Source organism: Syngnathoides biaculeatus, chromosome 23, assembly GCF_019802595.1.
Source record: "Syngnathoides biaculeatus isolate LvHL_M chromosome 23, ASM1980259v1, whole genome shotgun sequence".
NCBI classification, from domain to species: Eukaryota; Metazoa; Chordata; class Actinopteri; order Syngnathiformes; family Syngnathidae; genus Syngnathoides; species Syngnathoides biaculeatus.
The window spans coordinates 6,958,055-6,971,843 of record NC_084662.1 but is presented as its reverse complement, the minus strand read 5'-3'; the positions used below and the strand labels follow the sequence as shown (position 1 = coordinate 6,971,843).

At 47.5% G+C, this 13,789-nt stretch overlaps 2 protein-coding genes across 6 annotated transcripts; one reads left to right on the top strand and one right to left on the bottom strand.

The window, feature by feature from the left end:
- The first annotated feature begins 201 nt into the window (after nt 1-201).
- Nucleotides 202-2,321, top strand: ccdc167 (coiled-coil domain containing 167). The gene is made up of 4 exons (XM_061812233.1): nt 202-338; nt 429-523; nt 1,045-1,097; nt 1,216-2,321. Exons 1-4 carry the CDS (start codon nt 225-227, stop codon nt 1,338-1,340), a joined length of 387 nt encoding a protein of 128 aa, XP_061668217.1. The 5' UTR covers nt 202-224; the 3' UTR covers nt 1,341-2,321.
- Nucleotides 2,322-2,432: 111 nt separating this feature from the next.
- LOC133496529 (G-protein coupled receptor 6) lies at nt 2,433-12,963 on the bottom strand. 5 transcript variants are annotated; one of them, XM_061812231.1, is made up of 5 exons: nt 12,828-12,963; nt 10,789-10,868; nt 8,611-10,587; nt 6,735-7,524; nt 2,433-6,639 (listed from the first exon to the last, which is right to left on the bottom strand). In XM_061812231.1, exons 4-5 carry the CDS (start codon nt 7,500-7,502, stop codon nt 6,523-6,525), a joined length of 885 nt encoding a protein of 294 aa, XP_061668215.1. In that variant the 5' UTR covers nt 7,503-7,524; nt 8,611-10,587; nt 10,789-10,868; nt 12,828-12,963; the 3' UTR covers nt 2,433-6,522. The 5 variants fall into 5 exon arrangements, with proteins under 5 accessions (XP_061668215.1, XP_061668212.1, XP_061668214.1 ...); XM_061812228.1 differs by having other exon boundaries at nt 2,433-7,524; nt 8,611-9,058; nt 9,506-10,587; XM_061812230.1 differs by having other exon boundaries at nt 2,433-7,524; nt 8,611-9,992; nt 10,179-10,587.
- Between the last annotated feature and the right edge of the window lie 826 nt (nt 12,964-13,789).

Genomic DNA, 13,789 nt, shown 5'->3' with positions numbered 1-13,789 from the left:
GATACATTGCTTTCCAAATTGTTTCCCAAATATATGAGCGTGTTTGTGAGTGTGTGCGAGAAAGCGAGAACGTTCCGAAGTTCTGTCCATATTTTTGTTTGGAATTAACCGGCGGGTCTGACCCATGCAATATGGCGGACGAGTTTACGCACGCAACAGGCAGCGACGAAATCGCAGTTCACTGTTTTGTTTTTGTTTTTTTTTTTTTTTTGGTAACAAAACCAATGAAGAAGAAATCTTTTTCCGCATTCGTCATCCTTATTCCACGCGTGTTTCTATGTTTAAAAATGGCGAGAGGGAAGGACAAAAGACGGGAAAATGTAAGCGTGGCCAGCGAGGTAAACATAACACTCAGAGCCGATATTTACTGGCTTTTCAACGTGATAATCGAACCGCTTTTGCTTTCACTCCGCTCCGAATAAACGCCGATTGACCGCCTGGAGGAGCGGCGGACTCGTTGCCACGACAACCTGGAAAAAGCACTCTTCAAGAGCAGGAAAGGGTCGTTGTCCGAAGAGGAAAGGTGACAAAAAATAGTCGTGGAAAATCTCGTCTATAATAAGGACAATCATATCAGATATTGTAATATAATGGCGACATTTTCCTGCCACTGTTTCTTCTGCGAGGTCCCTGATGTAACTGCGGCCCCCTTTCAAATTATTATTATATAATTTACAATGACGTTTCACCCAAAACTTGGTTGCTGTTCTGTTTTTTTTTTTTAAGTATAGTTTTGGACCATTTTCATGGGGCTGATAATTCTGCCCTTTGACCCGTCCCACCTGAGCACCCGTGACGTCACGGGGGTGCCACGGCCTCGCGTCTCCGTTCATTATTTTTGTGATCAAAGAATAAAAACCAGTAGTACAACAATTCAGTTGGAGGCAGAAATAACTGGTTGTTGTTGGTCATGACGTGTCTCTCCGCAGCGAGCCAATCTTGTCAGAACTCGTGTCTTCGCTAATAACTTTAAAATAATGATATTGCATTTTCTTCTTTAGTTTTTTTTCCCCAAATATTTTTGGCATTTTCCTCTTTTCACAGGCAACAACTGGAAAAGGAAATGTCAACCATGAACGAGAGGGTGCAAAATTTGGGTATGTACCACCCGAGTGTTGATTTTTGATGTTGCAGGGTTAGCTTTTGTTGCGTTTTCTTGCTTGTTTTGTTTAATTTGTGCTATTTTGTTGCACTGACTCGCGTTGCGGCAACCAGACGAGGAACTGCGGCGGCTGCGAGCGCAGAACAGGACCAACGCCTTGCTGTCTGCGGCCGTGATGGCCGCCTGCGCCGTCTTCTACTACATTTTGGTCTACGACGGCCACGGACGACTTTTGTGAGGTTTCCAAATCTCAGGGACGTCCTGCGTCAAGATTCCCTCCCGCCACCCCGCCTGCTCCTTATGGAAGCTGCCTTTGAGCATTTTCTCCGGTACCAAGTTGCCCCCCACAAGTAAGACCATTTAGTGTACTTTTTCCCCCCAACTGCTGTGCGACAATTCACAAATAACAACCGCTTACATACTCTGCGCATAAAGATGATTCTGATGTAACAGAACCCCAAAGAGGCGCGTTTCGCTACGCGGAAATCTTTTCCGAAGACTTGTAACGTGAAAATGCGGCACGCAGTCGGTCGCCCACTTGTGACTCGGCTGAAAGTCCTTCTGCAACTGCCTTGAATTTTCTTACCGGTGAGGACAAAACGTGTACTAGTTCGAGAAGCTAATCCTGGAGAAATAAACTATATCGACTAAATAAATGCTCAAAGGTCTGTAGATGCCGCATGTTCGTTATGTCAGTCACTCACATTTGAAAAAATGTATGGGTGTGGTCAGTCATGCCCGCAGATCTAAAGTTACTGGTGTGTGTTCTGTTTGTAATTATGAGTGTACCCCTTTAAGAGCGGAGGGGGGCGGTGTCAGGTAAACTAGGAAGTAGAAGTAGGGTGAACAGCAGCTCCCGTGTGCTTCCGTGTTAAAAAAAAAAAATGACGTCAGGCTGTTATTCGCTGCGCTGGATCGGTTTTCATGTGCGCTGACAAGTGCGCAATTGCGTGGTGGCGCAAGACTACACAAAATAAGCGACGTCTTTCAGTATTTGTGTATTTCTACTCGTAACACACGTGTGATTTTTCGTGCTTGACTGTGCAGATTTGCATCCGCGCCCGTCAAATGACAGTGACTGTAACGTGCGTAAGCGGCGCTGCCAAAGATTTGCCCCAACGCGCAATCACGGCCGTGCGTGCATCTTAAACGGCAAAAAAAGCGACGCCAAGGATGCGCAAATTCATTCTGCGGACGCCGAGGATTCCTCGCGCAAGCGCGGCTGACGTTTCCAAAACGCAGACGATGCCGGCTCCACTCATGAGCGGTCTGCTTTTGTCATCTCAAATTTGAGATGCTTCTTTTTTTTTTCTCCCCCCCCCCCCCCGCCCCCCCTTTGCCAGTTTATTTTGAGTTAGCGCAAAATGGCTGTATTTTGTTTCCCATTAAAGGTATTTTTCTGAAAAGCGGGCTTCATTATGTGACTCACCGCTTCCAGAAAAAAAACATTTGGGAGATTAAAACGCTTGCTGACGAACATGAACCCCCCACCCAAAACAAAAAAAAAATATATATATATATATATATATATATAAAAATAAAAACAGCGCTACAGCAGAGCCATTCTTCATATTTTTGTCTTGTCAGACACGCTAGCTTGCAACAAAACAAGATTGGAATTGTTTTTAGCTCGTTGAACGCAGGCTCATCCATTTTCTTATCCTCGCTTGATTATACAAAAAATTGCAGAGTTTAAGAAAAATATGGAGCGGCTCAGTAGAGACGAGTACAACGTACGTTCACTCTGGAATTGTACAGGAAGTGAGCATGAAATTTTTGTGGGAAAAGTTTGCTTATGTTAGAAGGAAAATCTACAATCTTTCCAGTTCACGAATAGCAAAGGTTATTAGCTTAACGACTGGAATAACTAATTCATGATCACGTAGTTATCGATACAAAAATTGCAGTCAATGTGAGGGGAAAAAAGTATTATAATGTAGTTTGGAGAGGAATTTTAGCCTCCTGAAAATGTCAGTAGGATGTTATTGTTATTGTAACGGGAATTTTACAACCAATAAATTATGCCGTTTTGTATGAAATACTCCAAAGGGCGAGTGTGTTATGAAGCCGCTGAAGCGATGGAGGACGTCGAGCACATCCGCCATCTTTTATCGGTCGTCGCGGTGTCGTCGGTGGCCGATGTGGCCGCTGTCAACAAAACGACAGTATTACGCAACGGCGCCTCGGAGGGATGGAAAAGACGATTATGGTTACTTCATCCTTGTAGGCGTCGGCAGTTGCGAGGGACACACAAACGCACTTCTGGCTCGTCAGCGTATTAATTTTTTTTTTTTTTTGTATCTTGAAGAGAGAAAAAAAAGCCTAACGCAAAGTATTGAATATGTGGAAGCGCTAGCTAGCATTGCTGCTAAGTAGCCTAGCAATGAATACATTCATACGTTCATGCTTCTTAGCTGCGTTGCGGTACGACGCTGAAGAGCATTGCCAGCGTGCTAGCATGCGCTGTGCTAACATCAGAAAACTGACAGGCCCGCAATAACTTTGATTTCAAACCTCTCACCCTCTCTCTCTCTCATCCATCCATCCATCCATCCATCCTCTCTCCTCTCTCTCTTGATCTATCTATCTATCTATCTATCTATCTATCTATCTATCTATCTATCTATCTATCTATCTATCTATCTATCTATCTATCTATCTATCTATCTATCTATCTATCTATCTCTAGATCTCTCTAGATATCTTTTTCTCTCTATCTTTCTCTCTCTCTCCATCCATTGATCCATCTCTCTATATGTCCCTCTCTCTCTCTTTATCTATATGTCCCTCCCTCCAACTATCTATCTATCTATCTATCTAGATCTGTGTCTCTCTCCATCCATCCATCCATTCATCCTTCTCTCTCACTCTCTTTATATATATATATATCTAATCTCATCTAATTTGATGTAATCTAATCTCCAGGGGTGTGTAGACTTTTTTTTTTTTACATCGGCTGTGGTTGCAAACATCACGTCAGTCACGGCGGCCAGATGGCGACCGCACCCGATCACGCCCGCTCGGGCACCTCCGGCGCGGTGTTTCGTCTCCACGGCAACCGCCCACGTCGCGCCGTCGACGATAACGTTCGTCCCCCTCGATTGTCGCGAACGACGCCAGATCGTCCGACGCGTCTGCTTCGCTCGTTGGCCGACGAGCTCCACGCTCTGCGTGCTGCTGACCATGTAAACTCATTTCAGCGCGCGAAAATGATACGACGCTTACTTTTGCTATCCCAAATGTGCCCGAACAATCCTCTGTTGATTCTTGTTCAGTGTTGATAAATAACAAACGATACGTTTCTGTATTCTTTCATTCGCTGCGTTCGCCTTTGTTTCGACGTCCATAGCGAAATGCACGCGGAGCGAAAATGAACACGCGGAAGTCGCATGGATGGGGAACTTTCAGACTGGCGCGGATGTGGAAAAAGTAAAAAAATAAAAACAATTCTACACACGTGTCATAACTTGAAGAAGATCTTTCAATACTGGGAGCACTTAAACCATCACAACCGATGCAGCCCTTCAGAGGGACTGGAGACCGCCGTGGGCTACGAACTCACGACCTTCAGTTTACCAGCCCAACGCGCTAACCACTGAGCTAAGGGGCCTCTGTGGAAGCTCACACGCACACGCATGCTAAAACACGTGCTAGCGTGCGTGCTAACCGCAGCCAGCGTCGTCACGCAACACTCGCTTATCCTCACAAGGGTCGCAGGGAGTGCTGGAGCCTATCCAAGTTGTCAACGGGCAGGAGGCGGGGTACACCCTGAACTGGTCGCCATCCGATCGCAGGGCACATGGAGACAAACGGCCGCACTCACACATTTGGGGCGATTTAGTGTCCAATTAATCTTGCATGTTTTTGGGATGTACATTCCCAAAAAAAAAAAAAACGGAGCGCAAAATCCGCAAATATGCGGGGCCGCGAACGGGCAAGGCACTATTTGGGTTCGAATCCAAGCACAAACGACGAGGTAGACGATTTCACCGGAAGGTTTTCTCAAGGACACGAGCGCACAAACATGCCACAGGAAAAAAAAAAAAAATCTTGAAAATGGGCCCACGTGCGCAAATTGAAGCGAGCACTCAAAGGCAGACGGACACCAACGCAAGGACGAGTCGCGCCTCGCTTTTTTCCATTTGGAGCGCTTTTATTCTCTCTCTTTTTTTTTTGTCATCGCCATTGGTAGAAAAACACACAGCAAAAGACGTCAAACTTACAAAATAGAAAAATGCCACACCGGTCGGTCACAATACAATAGAAGGGTTGTTGTTGTTGTTGTTATAATACTGCTTTGGCATTTCAAAACAAAAACAACAAACTGAATAAAGTGCACTTTTTTCTGTCCTTTTTTTTCATGAAAGTACATTCACAGGTTAAGTCCTTGATTTTTCTGTCTTTTGTTGTTCAAAGCGTTTCTCAAAGTCTTTGCTGAGCTAAAGTGCCGAAAGCCGACGGCGGCCGCTTCACGCCGAGCGGATCCCCCACCCCAAAAAAATAAATGTAAAAAAATAAATATGTACATAAAAAGGACCATCAGCTCTTGGGATAAATACATTCAAGAAATAAAAACAAGTTTGGCTTCAAAAAAAGACAAGAATAAAGTTGCAATATGAGAATAAAAAGTAAATTGAAGACTTTTTTGTTGGGGGGAAAAAAGAAAAAACTACACGTCAACTTTTTTTTTTTTTTTACTCGAGTAATTCATTCTCAGAGTTATGACCTGACACCTGATTCTGACTCCAAAGCAACATGAGATTCATTTTTCAAATATTTTTGAATAAATATTGTAATATAACAATCCAAAATCTGATTTTTTTGGGGGGTAATTTAAAAAAAAAATCTCCTAATTGTGCAACATTACGTCTTTTTTACGTAACATAATGCCTAATTGCCATAAAATTACAACTGATATTGGAATATTACGACCTTCTGTGAGAACTCCAAACTTTAGTGGCCTTTTTTTTTTTTCCTTGAAATTGTCGCAACGTTAATATTGTAAATTAGGATTTTTGTGACAGTACTCTTTGAATTTGGATTATTATTTTTTTTTCATATAAATTTTGCAACGCAATTTTTTTAAAAAAAGCCAACAAATCGATTAGAATCTTGGAATTTTGTCACATTTTGACTTGAATCTCCTAACTGGGACTGCAACGGTTTTAGCATTGTAACGACTTTTTGTCCCGTCAGAATATTTGCCTTTTTGTGACATCGCGACGCAAATGAAAGTCAAACTCAACTGAAATGTTACAAGGACTTTTTTGTGTGTGTGTGTGTGTGTGTGTGTGTGTGTTTTTTTTTTAAATATAACATTACGACTTCATTCTCATAAATGCGGCTGTGTGGAAACGCGAGGCCTTCCCAAAATGTCCAAATCTCGGTACGAGAGCGGAGGGCTCTGCGTTTTTTTGTTTTTACCCCGCCCCCGCCCTCGCCCTCACACGTCGCTGGGCGACCTGGAGCGGTAGGCGGCGTCGCCCCGAAAGCATCCGCACAGGAGCACGTAGATGGAGCGCTGGATCTCGGCGTTCCTGTAGGCGTAGATGATGGGGTTGATCATGGAGTTGTAGGTGGCGGGCAGCAGCGTGGCGTACGTGTACACCGGCGGGTACTCGCGCTCGCCCACCAGGCAGTAGATGGCGAAGGGCAGCCAGCTGGCGCCGAAGGTCCCCAGCACGATGGCCAGCGTGGACACGCCCTTCTTGGTGGCCACGTAGTGCGAGGCGGCGAAGAAGTGCTGCTGCAGGGCGATCTGGTGGGCGTGGCGGCACACGATCTTGCAGATCTTGAAGTAGAGCGTCAGCATCAGCGCGAAGATGACCAGGAAGGCGGCGGCCAGCAGCGTCAGGTTGGCGCGCGTCAGCGGCCGCACGATGCTGCACGACGCCGGCCGCTCCAGGCAGTTCCAGCCCAGCACGGGCAGCAGGCCCAGCAGCAGCGACACGCCCCACGTGGCCAGCAGCATGGCGTGCACCCAGCGCAGCGTCTTCTCCGAAAAGTACGTCAGCGCGTTGTACAGGGAGAAGTAGCGGTCCACCGTGATGGCCAGCAGGCTGACCACCGACGCCGTGAAGGACGCCACCAGGAAGCCCGCCGTCAGCAGGCTGGCCGTCTGCGAGGACAGCGCGTAGCGAAAGACGAAGTCCAGGACCAGCCCGGCGCCGGCCAGCAGGTCGGCCGTGGCCAGGCTGCCCACCAGCACGAACGTGGGAGTCCTCAGCGCCGGCGTGTAGAAGATGATGGCCACCACGATGGCGTTCTCGCAGGCGATGGCCGTGCCCGACACGCACAGCATCACGTCCCACGGGTTGACGGCGGCGGGGGCGGGGGCGGGCCACGCCGTCCCGTTGCGCTCCGCCTCGGCCCACGCCGACACGTTGGCCGACTCGTTCATGGCTGAGCTTCTCTTTGCTTTCCTGCGGACGGTGGAAAAAAAAAAAAAAAAGATATTTCGCGGGGGGTGGGGGGCTTCCTTGCGTGCCTTCCACCCGCCCGCTTCTCCTGGCTTTCTGTAGTCCCCCCCCCCCCCTGAATTTTTTTTTTTTTTTAACAATAAATTAGCATTTTCAGCATTCATTCCCAACCCCCGCACCCCATAAAAAAGGGTCTCCACTTTACTATAACTTTTCTCTTTCTTTCCTTGCTTTCTGCCCTTCTTTTCTCATCCCTCCTTTCTGCTTTTTATTGGACTTTTCCCCTCCGCTTCCCTCCTTCCGCCTCAGATCTGATTTTCCATCTTTCCTAGCCAATGAGCCGAGCCTTGACTAGTTTGGAAGGCTGCATTTATGTCACATTTTATTTGGATTTGACAACAGTCTGACTGTAATCTCCTCACGTTATTTTCTTGGAGCACAATAAATGATCTTAACTTGAATTTTTCCCAGAGATTATCATCGCTTAGAATGACTTAATTTGATCTCCCAACAGTCCCCCACATTTTTGCATGAAATACATTTATGCAGACAGCTTTCTCTCACCATTCACCCAACGCATTTTTGACATAGGATAACGTGCCTCATTGTATATATTTGACACATCCGGAGATGTTTCTCTTGCAGCACTGAAATGTTTCAATTCACTCATTCGGCACGCAGACGTTTCGAAGACGCCGTGAACGGCATTTTTCATGCAATAACTGCACATTTATAACCTCGCCTGTTGCCGTGCAAACAAAAAGCAACTTTTGGTGCCCTCGTCTTGGAGAAATATGCCTCTTTTTGACAGCAAGATTCAGAAAATACAGTTTTTTTTTTATATTGCAAACTGATCCCACATTTCAAGCATTAAAAAAAAAAACTGCTAAAACAATGACATTCATTTTCCATTATTGCGCACAACATCGGGAGCTGTCCGCGGTGCTGAATGCCTTCCCACTTCATCCCACTCAAACTTGACGCGCGACGTACATATTTCCCATCACATCCCACCAAATAACAGGCTGCCAATCGCTCGGCAGGAATCACTCGCCGTCCGAACTGGACGAAAAGCGCGGCGCGGCGTACCTTGGTCGCCGAGCGCCGACGGCTCCGGAGGACGTTGGCCGCGCCGGCCACGCGGATGACGCACGCCCGAGGCAGACGCGGTGTGAAGACGCATTGGCGGAGGGCAGCAAGGCGAGCGACGAGCGGCCGGCGGACGCACCGAAGGGATGGCTTTGAACGGCCGTGACGTCACGGCAGGAGGAGGAGGAGGAGGAGGAGGCGGGGCCTGTTTCCACGCTCCCACAGCATTTGATGATTTGTCGCTCAGGACACTCGAGTAGTAATCATCATCATCATCATCTCCCCGCAATGAAAGGAACGGCAGCGTCGTTCTTCCTTTCCAGCCTCTCCTGAAAACAAAATAACTCGCGGGGGGGGGGGACACACTCGAGAATATTTACCTCGGTTCTGGTTCCGTTTCACTGCCGCAATCGGTGAAATCCCCAAAAAACGCAAGCGCACTTTAAACCTGTCAGAATGATGCAGTTAATGCACAAAAGTTCTGTACATTGTGTAGATTTTATTAATAGTAATCTTGCGTTCATTCATTTGTTTTTCATTTGATGTCTTAGGTGAGAAAGCGTCTCATTTGACCACAAAATAAATACATCATACGCTCAAAATCCTGCAAATTATGTGTGATATAATTTGAAAAAAAAATTGCAGCACACTTTATCCACAATAAATCAACCTGCATATGACAAAATACATAACAGTTGGAAATTAATCCATTCCGGAAGTCGTTGCGTGACTTGAATTTTTCCCATTTTCGATGTGAAGACGAGTTTCACAACTACTATCACCTTCAGAAATATAAGTGTCCACTTTTCCACAGCAGATAATTATGACCACACTCTATGGTATAAATTGTCGTAAAAGAATGTGAATAAGACAACTTCCGTGGGTGCCATCTTACCTTCAAGTTCCTGGGAACCTCTCAGGATCTCTCAGGACGTGAAGTCGTGTGTCAACGAGCGCATCGTGAAAACGGCCCGAGTGCCGCTGCTGAGGCGGTCGGCCAATCGCTTCCCTGCTCATCCGTCGCAGTCTGGGACAAAATCCCACTGCGACGAACAAACAGGTCTGCCGAAAAGATTAGCGCAGGCCCGCCCGACTCGCGCTCGACTTTGCAAGCCACTTGTAGCATGTGGTTTGGGGGTGTGTCTCGCTGAAATACGCAAGGAAGACTGCTTGGATGGCGGCACATTATTGATCCTGCATGTGGCTTTCACTTTGCGTGGTAGAGTTTTAACTTGCATTTGTATTTGTAGCGGCCAAGTGTGTCAACTGACGGGGGGTTTCTGACGTGTAAGCACAATGAGGCCGAGGGGTGAAAGGTCACAGGCAGGCTTTCTTTTCGGCCCTGTCGCTTACGTGCTGTGATCTCTCCAGGTTCTCCAAATCTTTTGATGGTATTAAAGACCGCAGATGATGAAATCTCCAAATGCCTTGCAACTGTACGCTGACAAATGTTGTTCTTAAAGTGTTGCATTATTGGCTCGTGCAGTCGTTGGCAAAGCAGCGAAGTGCGCCAAATAACCTTCCTCATGAACAAACGAGCCTTTGACAATCACGCATTTCCAACTAACCTGTTCACCTTTGAAATGTTCCACGCTGTTGTTTTCTAAACACTCCTCAACTCTTTTGCTGTCTCTCTGCCAGATTTTTTGGGAACATCACGCAGGCATCAAATTCAAAATGAGAGAATATTTGCAAAAAAAAAGCTTGAACGTCAAAGTGGCTCGTCTCTGTAGCGCATTCATTTGAGGATCGGCTGAAAAGGAATGAAAGAAGCTCCAGAGAAGGAGCTCGAACACAACACATCATACAGTCAGCCAAGAGCTTCCCGGTTTCTAAGCAACAGCTGTTTGGCCACCTGTTCTAAACTCGACTCGGGAGGAAGAGGACGGACGGACGGACGGGGGTGGGGGTGGGGGTCATGCGCAGTTTTCATCCTCACAACCGAGTAGTGGCTCACATGAAGAGCCGAGTGACTCACTGGAGACACACAAACGGAAAATAGATCGTTAGATCGCAAGGCTGGCAAAAAAAAAATATGCAGAGAAAAGCGTTCAGTCGTTGGGAGGCAGATGCGCGATCGATAAACCCGCTGGGAGGACTTCAAGGACCACAACAGCATCCACCGACACTCGCGACAACAACAACAACGCTGTCGTACAAAGATCCTGCGGCGTTCACCTTGTTCCGTGCGTGAGAAGAGGATGGCGGAGGGAGGACAAAACGCGTCCGCTCACGAGACTCGGGGAATCCCAAAATTCCTGGCCAAGAAAAACAAAAAATGAATATATAGATTCATTCTTGAATACGTGGGAATAATGTTTTCAGGGTTGGTTCCCGATCATGAAAATAAAAAAGAAATGAAAAAAAAAAAAAGGATGGGTGCATTGTCTGTCTACGTTTTGCTCCTCCACTGTTACCCGAAAAACCTGAAGCCGCTTCACTCAAATCTCAAGGGGCCCATTCTACGTGCTTATTTAAGGCTTTTATCATTTTATAATGCTGAAACGGCCATCCGAAATGTAGACTAAACTGGGGGGGGGGGGGGGGGACCTCGTGTAATTGCATGTCATCAACGTCTTATAACACAATTCAAGTGGCGGCAAAAACACGTGCGGCATGAAACGGGTGACTGGTGGTGCGCGTTAAAAGCGCAAGTGACGTGAAGCGGCTGATGGAAGGAGGTTCAAAAAGGGATGAGTGCCCCCCCCCCCGACACGTGCGCCATAGGAGACGTAACAACAACAACGACGACGACGACGGCGCTAAAGTGCCACAATTTGCGCCTTTCGCGTTGACCTTTTGGCATGTTGGGCTTATTGTGTGCTTGCCGTGGTGGTGGGGGGGTGTGGCGGGGGGGGGGGGGCACTAGTGTACAGTTTCTTTTCAGAGCTCTTATCTAGCTAAATGATAATTATAAATAGTTCCCCCACCTGGCCATGAACCCCCCGCCCCTCCCCCCCCCCCAAAATAGCTACAAAGAACGAGACGGATAATAAAATAGAGTGAACAAAAAATATTTTAAAAATAGCATTCTAAGCACTTTAAAAATAAAAAAAAGTACAAATATTGTAAAATATTAACCTCCTATAGAGAATTAAAAAAAAATCCCACTCAAATAAAATCCCAATTGCTTATAAAGGAAAAAAAATTAATCCACTTCTTAAAAACACTCCAACATAGAAATAACGCTTTACTGTTGATATTTTATGTCGTTCTAAAGCCCATCAGGCAAATCCTGACATGTCCTTTTAAAAAAAAGAAAATCTCTACATATTCAAACCAAAATTATTATGTAAAAGCCCTTGAAATATACTTAAAGTGAAAAAAAATGTAGGCAAGAATACAAATCCAACACGTTGCGGGCACAGGTGAAAGTTCAGAAAAGACCTACGTCAGCCCCCGACCCCCCCCCGACCGGGAGCAGCCGGCCCATTAGCCGGCACTCTGAATACCTGCCACGCACGTCCGACTCCCAGGTCACCCGAGCGCGTTGGAGCGGTTTACGTGACGAGCCGCATCCGCATCCGCCCCTCGCTGGCGGCTCCGCAACTGCCATAAAAGTTATTATTAGCCGCCACATCGTAAGATCCCTCGCAACAAATTTGCATTCAAAATGAAAATTGACGCTCTTTATGGGCCTCAACCACCCAAATCCTCGTTATTGTGCTGGCGCCGCGTCACACTGACAGCTGTCCGCAACATTTTGCTCGTTTAGTCGCGGTCAAAATATTCGACAAACCTCTCAGCCTTCTCCAGATGACAAACACACCCATTCATATTTTGTCACCGATTGGCCGGGTGGGTGGAGCCAATAATATTCATATCTTTTACGAGGCACGAAGCTACGTATGACGGGCCGCTCATCACCCAAAATAAAGGAGGACGCAGACAAAATGACAAAAAAACCCACAAATGGAACAAGCAAACCCGCAAAAACAGGCAATCACACAACATACCTACAGAGAAGAAATACATAAAAGACACATTTAGATTCAAAACGCAGTCACACACGTCAACTGGGAGCTTCGACGCTTTGGAATTGTTGCCAAGCGAGTTACGCTCACTGCTCGTATCGCAAAGGTCCCGTTCGCTCGCAAGTCAAAGCCAAAAGTGGCATCCGAAAAGGCCTCGTTCGTATCTCGAGGCCCCCGACCCCCACCCCCACCCAACAAGGTACAAATTGGGGATCTGGGTCGCCACTCTCGTCTTTTACTTACTTTTGCGTCGCTTTGCTCGGGAGGTCGACGACGAGGCCGCCGTCGTCGGTCACGTGCTCGGCGCCGGTTGCTCACGAGGCTCGCAGCGAGCGAGACGTGCTCGGTCGGCGTGCGCCTTCCCCTCCTCGGACGTTCCCCCCCCCCCCCCCCCCGACACCTGAAAGGAGAAGCGGCAAAGCGGGAGAGTCGGAAGTGAGCTGGGGACGTTTTGAAACGCGCGCGCAATCGATTGATTTAGAAGGACGACAAAATAATCTCACAGATTGGGATAAAATTATTGATAGCAGTCGCTCGTTTTGTCGCGGGGGTTTGGTTACAGACCACCCCCGCAATAGGTTAAATCTACAAAGTGCCAACCGCATATTTATATGTATTTTAAAGCCGTTTGAAGGCTGATTTTGTGTGTGTTCATTTTGATTAATGATGGACAAGCGGTACACTTCTGAGGACCGGGGTTCAAATCCCGGCCCCGCCTGTGTGGAGTTTGTATGTTCTCCCCGTGCCTGCGTGGCTTTTCTTCGGGTGGGCACCCCGGTTTCCTCCCACATCCCAAAAACATCGGACCAGCGGTACGGGCCGTGCAACCTGCTGGTGCGTTGGCCTCACACCGGACTGGTGGCTCAAATCCCGGACACGCCTGTGTGGAGTTTGCATGTTCTCCCTGTGCCTGCGTGGCTTTTCTTCGGGTGGGCACCCCGGTTTCCTCCCACATCCCAAAAACATCGGACCAGCGGTACGGGCGGTGCAACCTGCTGGTGCGTTGGCCTCACACCGGACTGGTGGTTCAAATCCCGGCCGCGCCTGTGTGGAGTTTGCATGTTCTCCCCGTGCCTGCGTGGCTTTTCTTCGGGTGGGCACCCCGGTTTCCTCCCACATCCCAAAAACATCGGACCAGCGGTACGGGCGGTGCAACCTGCTGGTGCGTTGGCCTCACACCGGACTGGTGGCTCAAATCCCGGACA

Bases quoted from the DNA above. Each gene is read 5' to 3' on its own strand.
- ccdc167 (XM_061812233.1), top strand. From the start codon at position 225: ATGAAGAAGAAATCTTTTTCCGCATTCGTCATCCTTATTCCACGCGTG. The intron at 339-428 runs GTAAACATAACA...GAATAAACGCCG, and splicing joins ATGTAAGCGTGGCCAGCGAG to ATTGACCGCCTGGAGGAGCG. The intron at 524-1,044 runs GTGACAAAAAAT...CTCTTTTCACAG, and splicing joins TCGTTGTCCGAAGAGGAAAG to GCAACAACTGGAAAAGGAAA.
- LOC133496529 (XM_061812227.1), bottom strand. From the start codon at position 7,502: ATGAACGAGTCGGCCAACGTGTCGGCGTGGGCCGAGGCGGAGCGCAAC.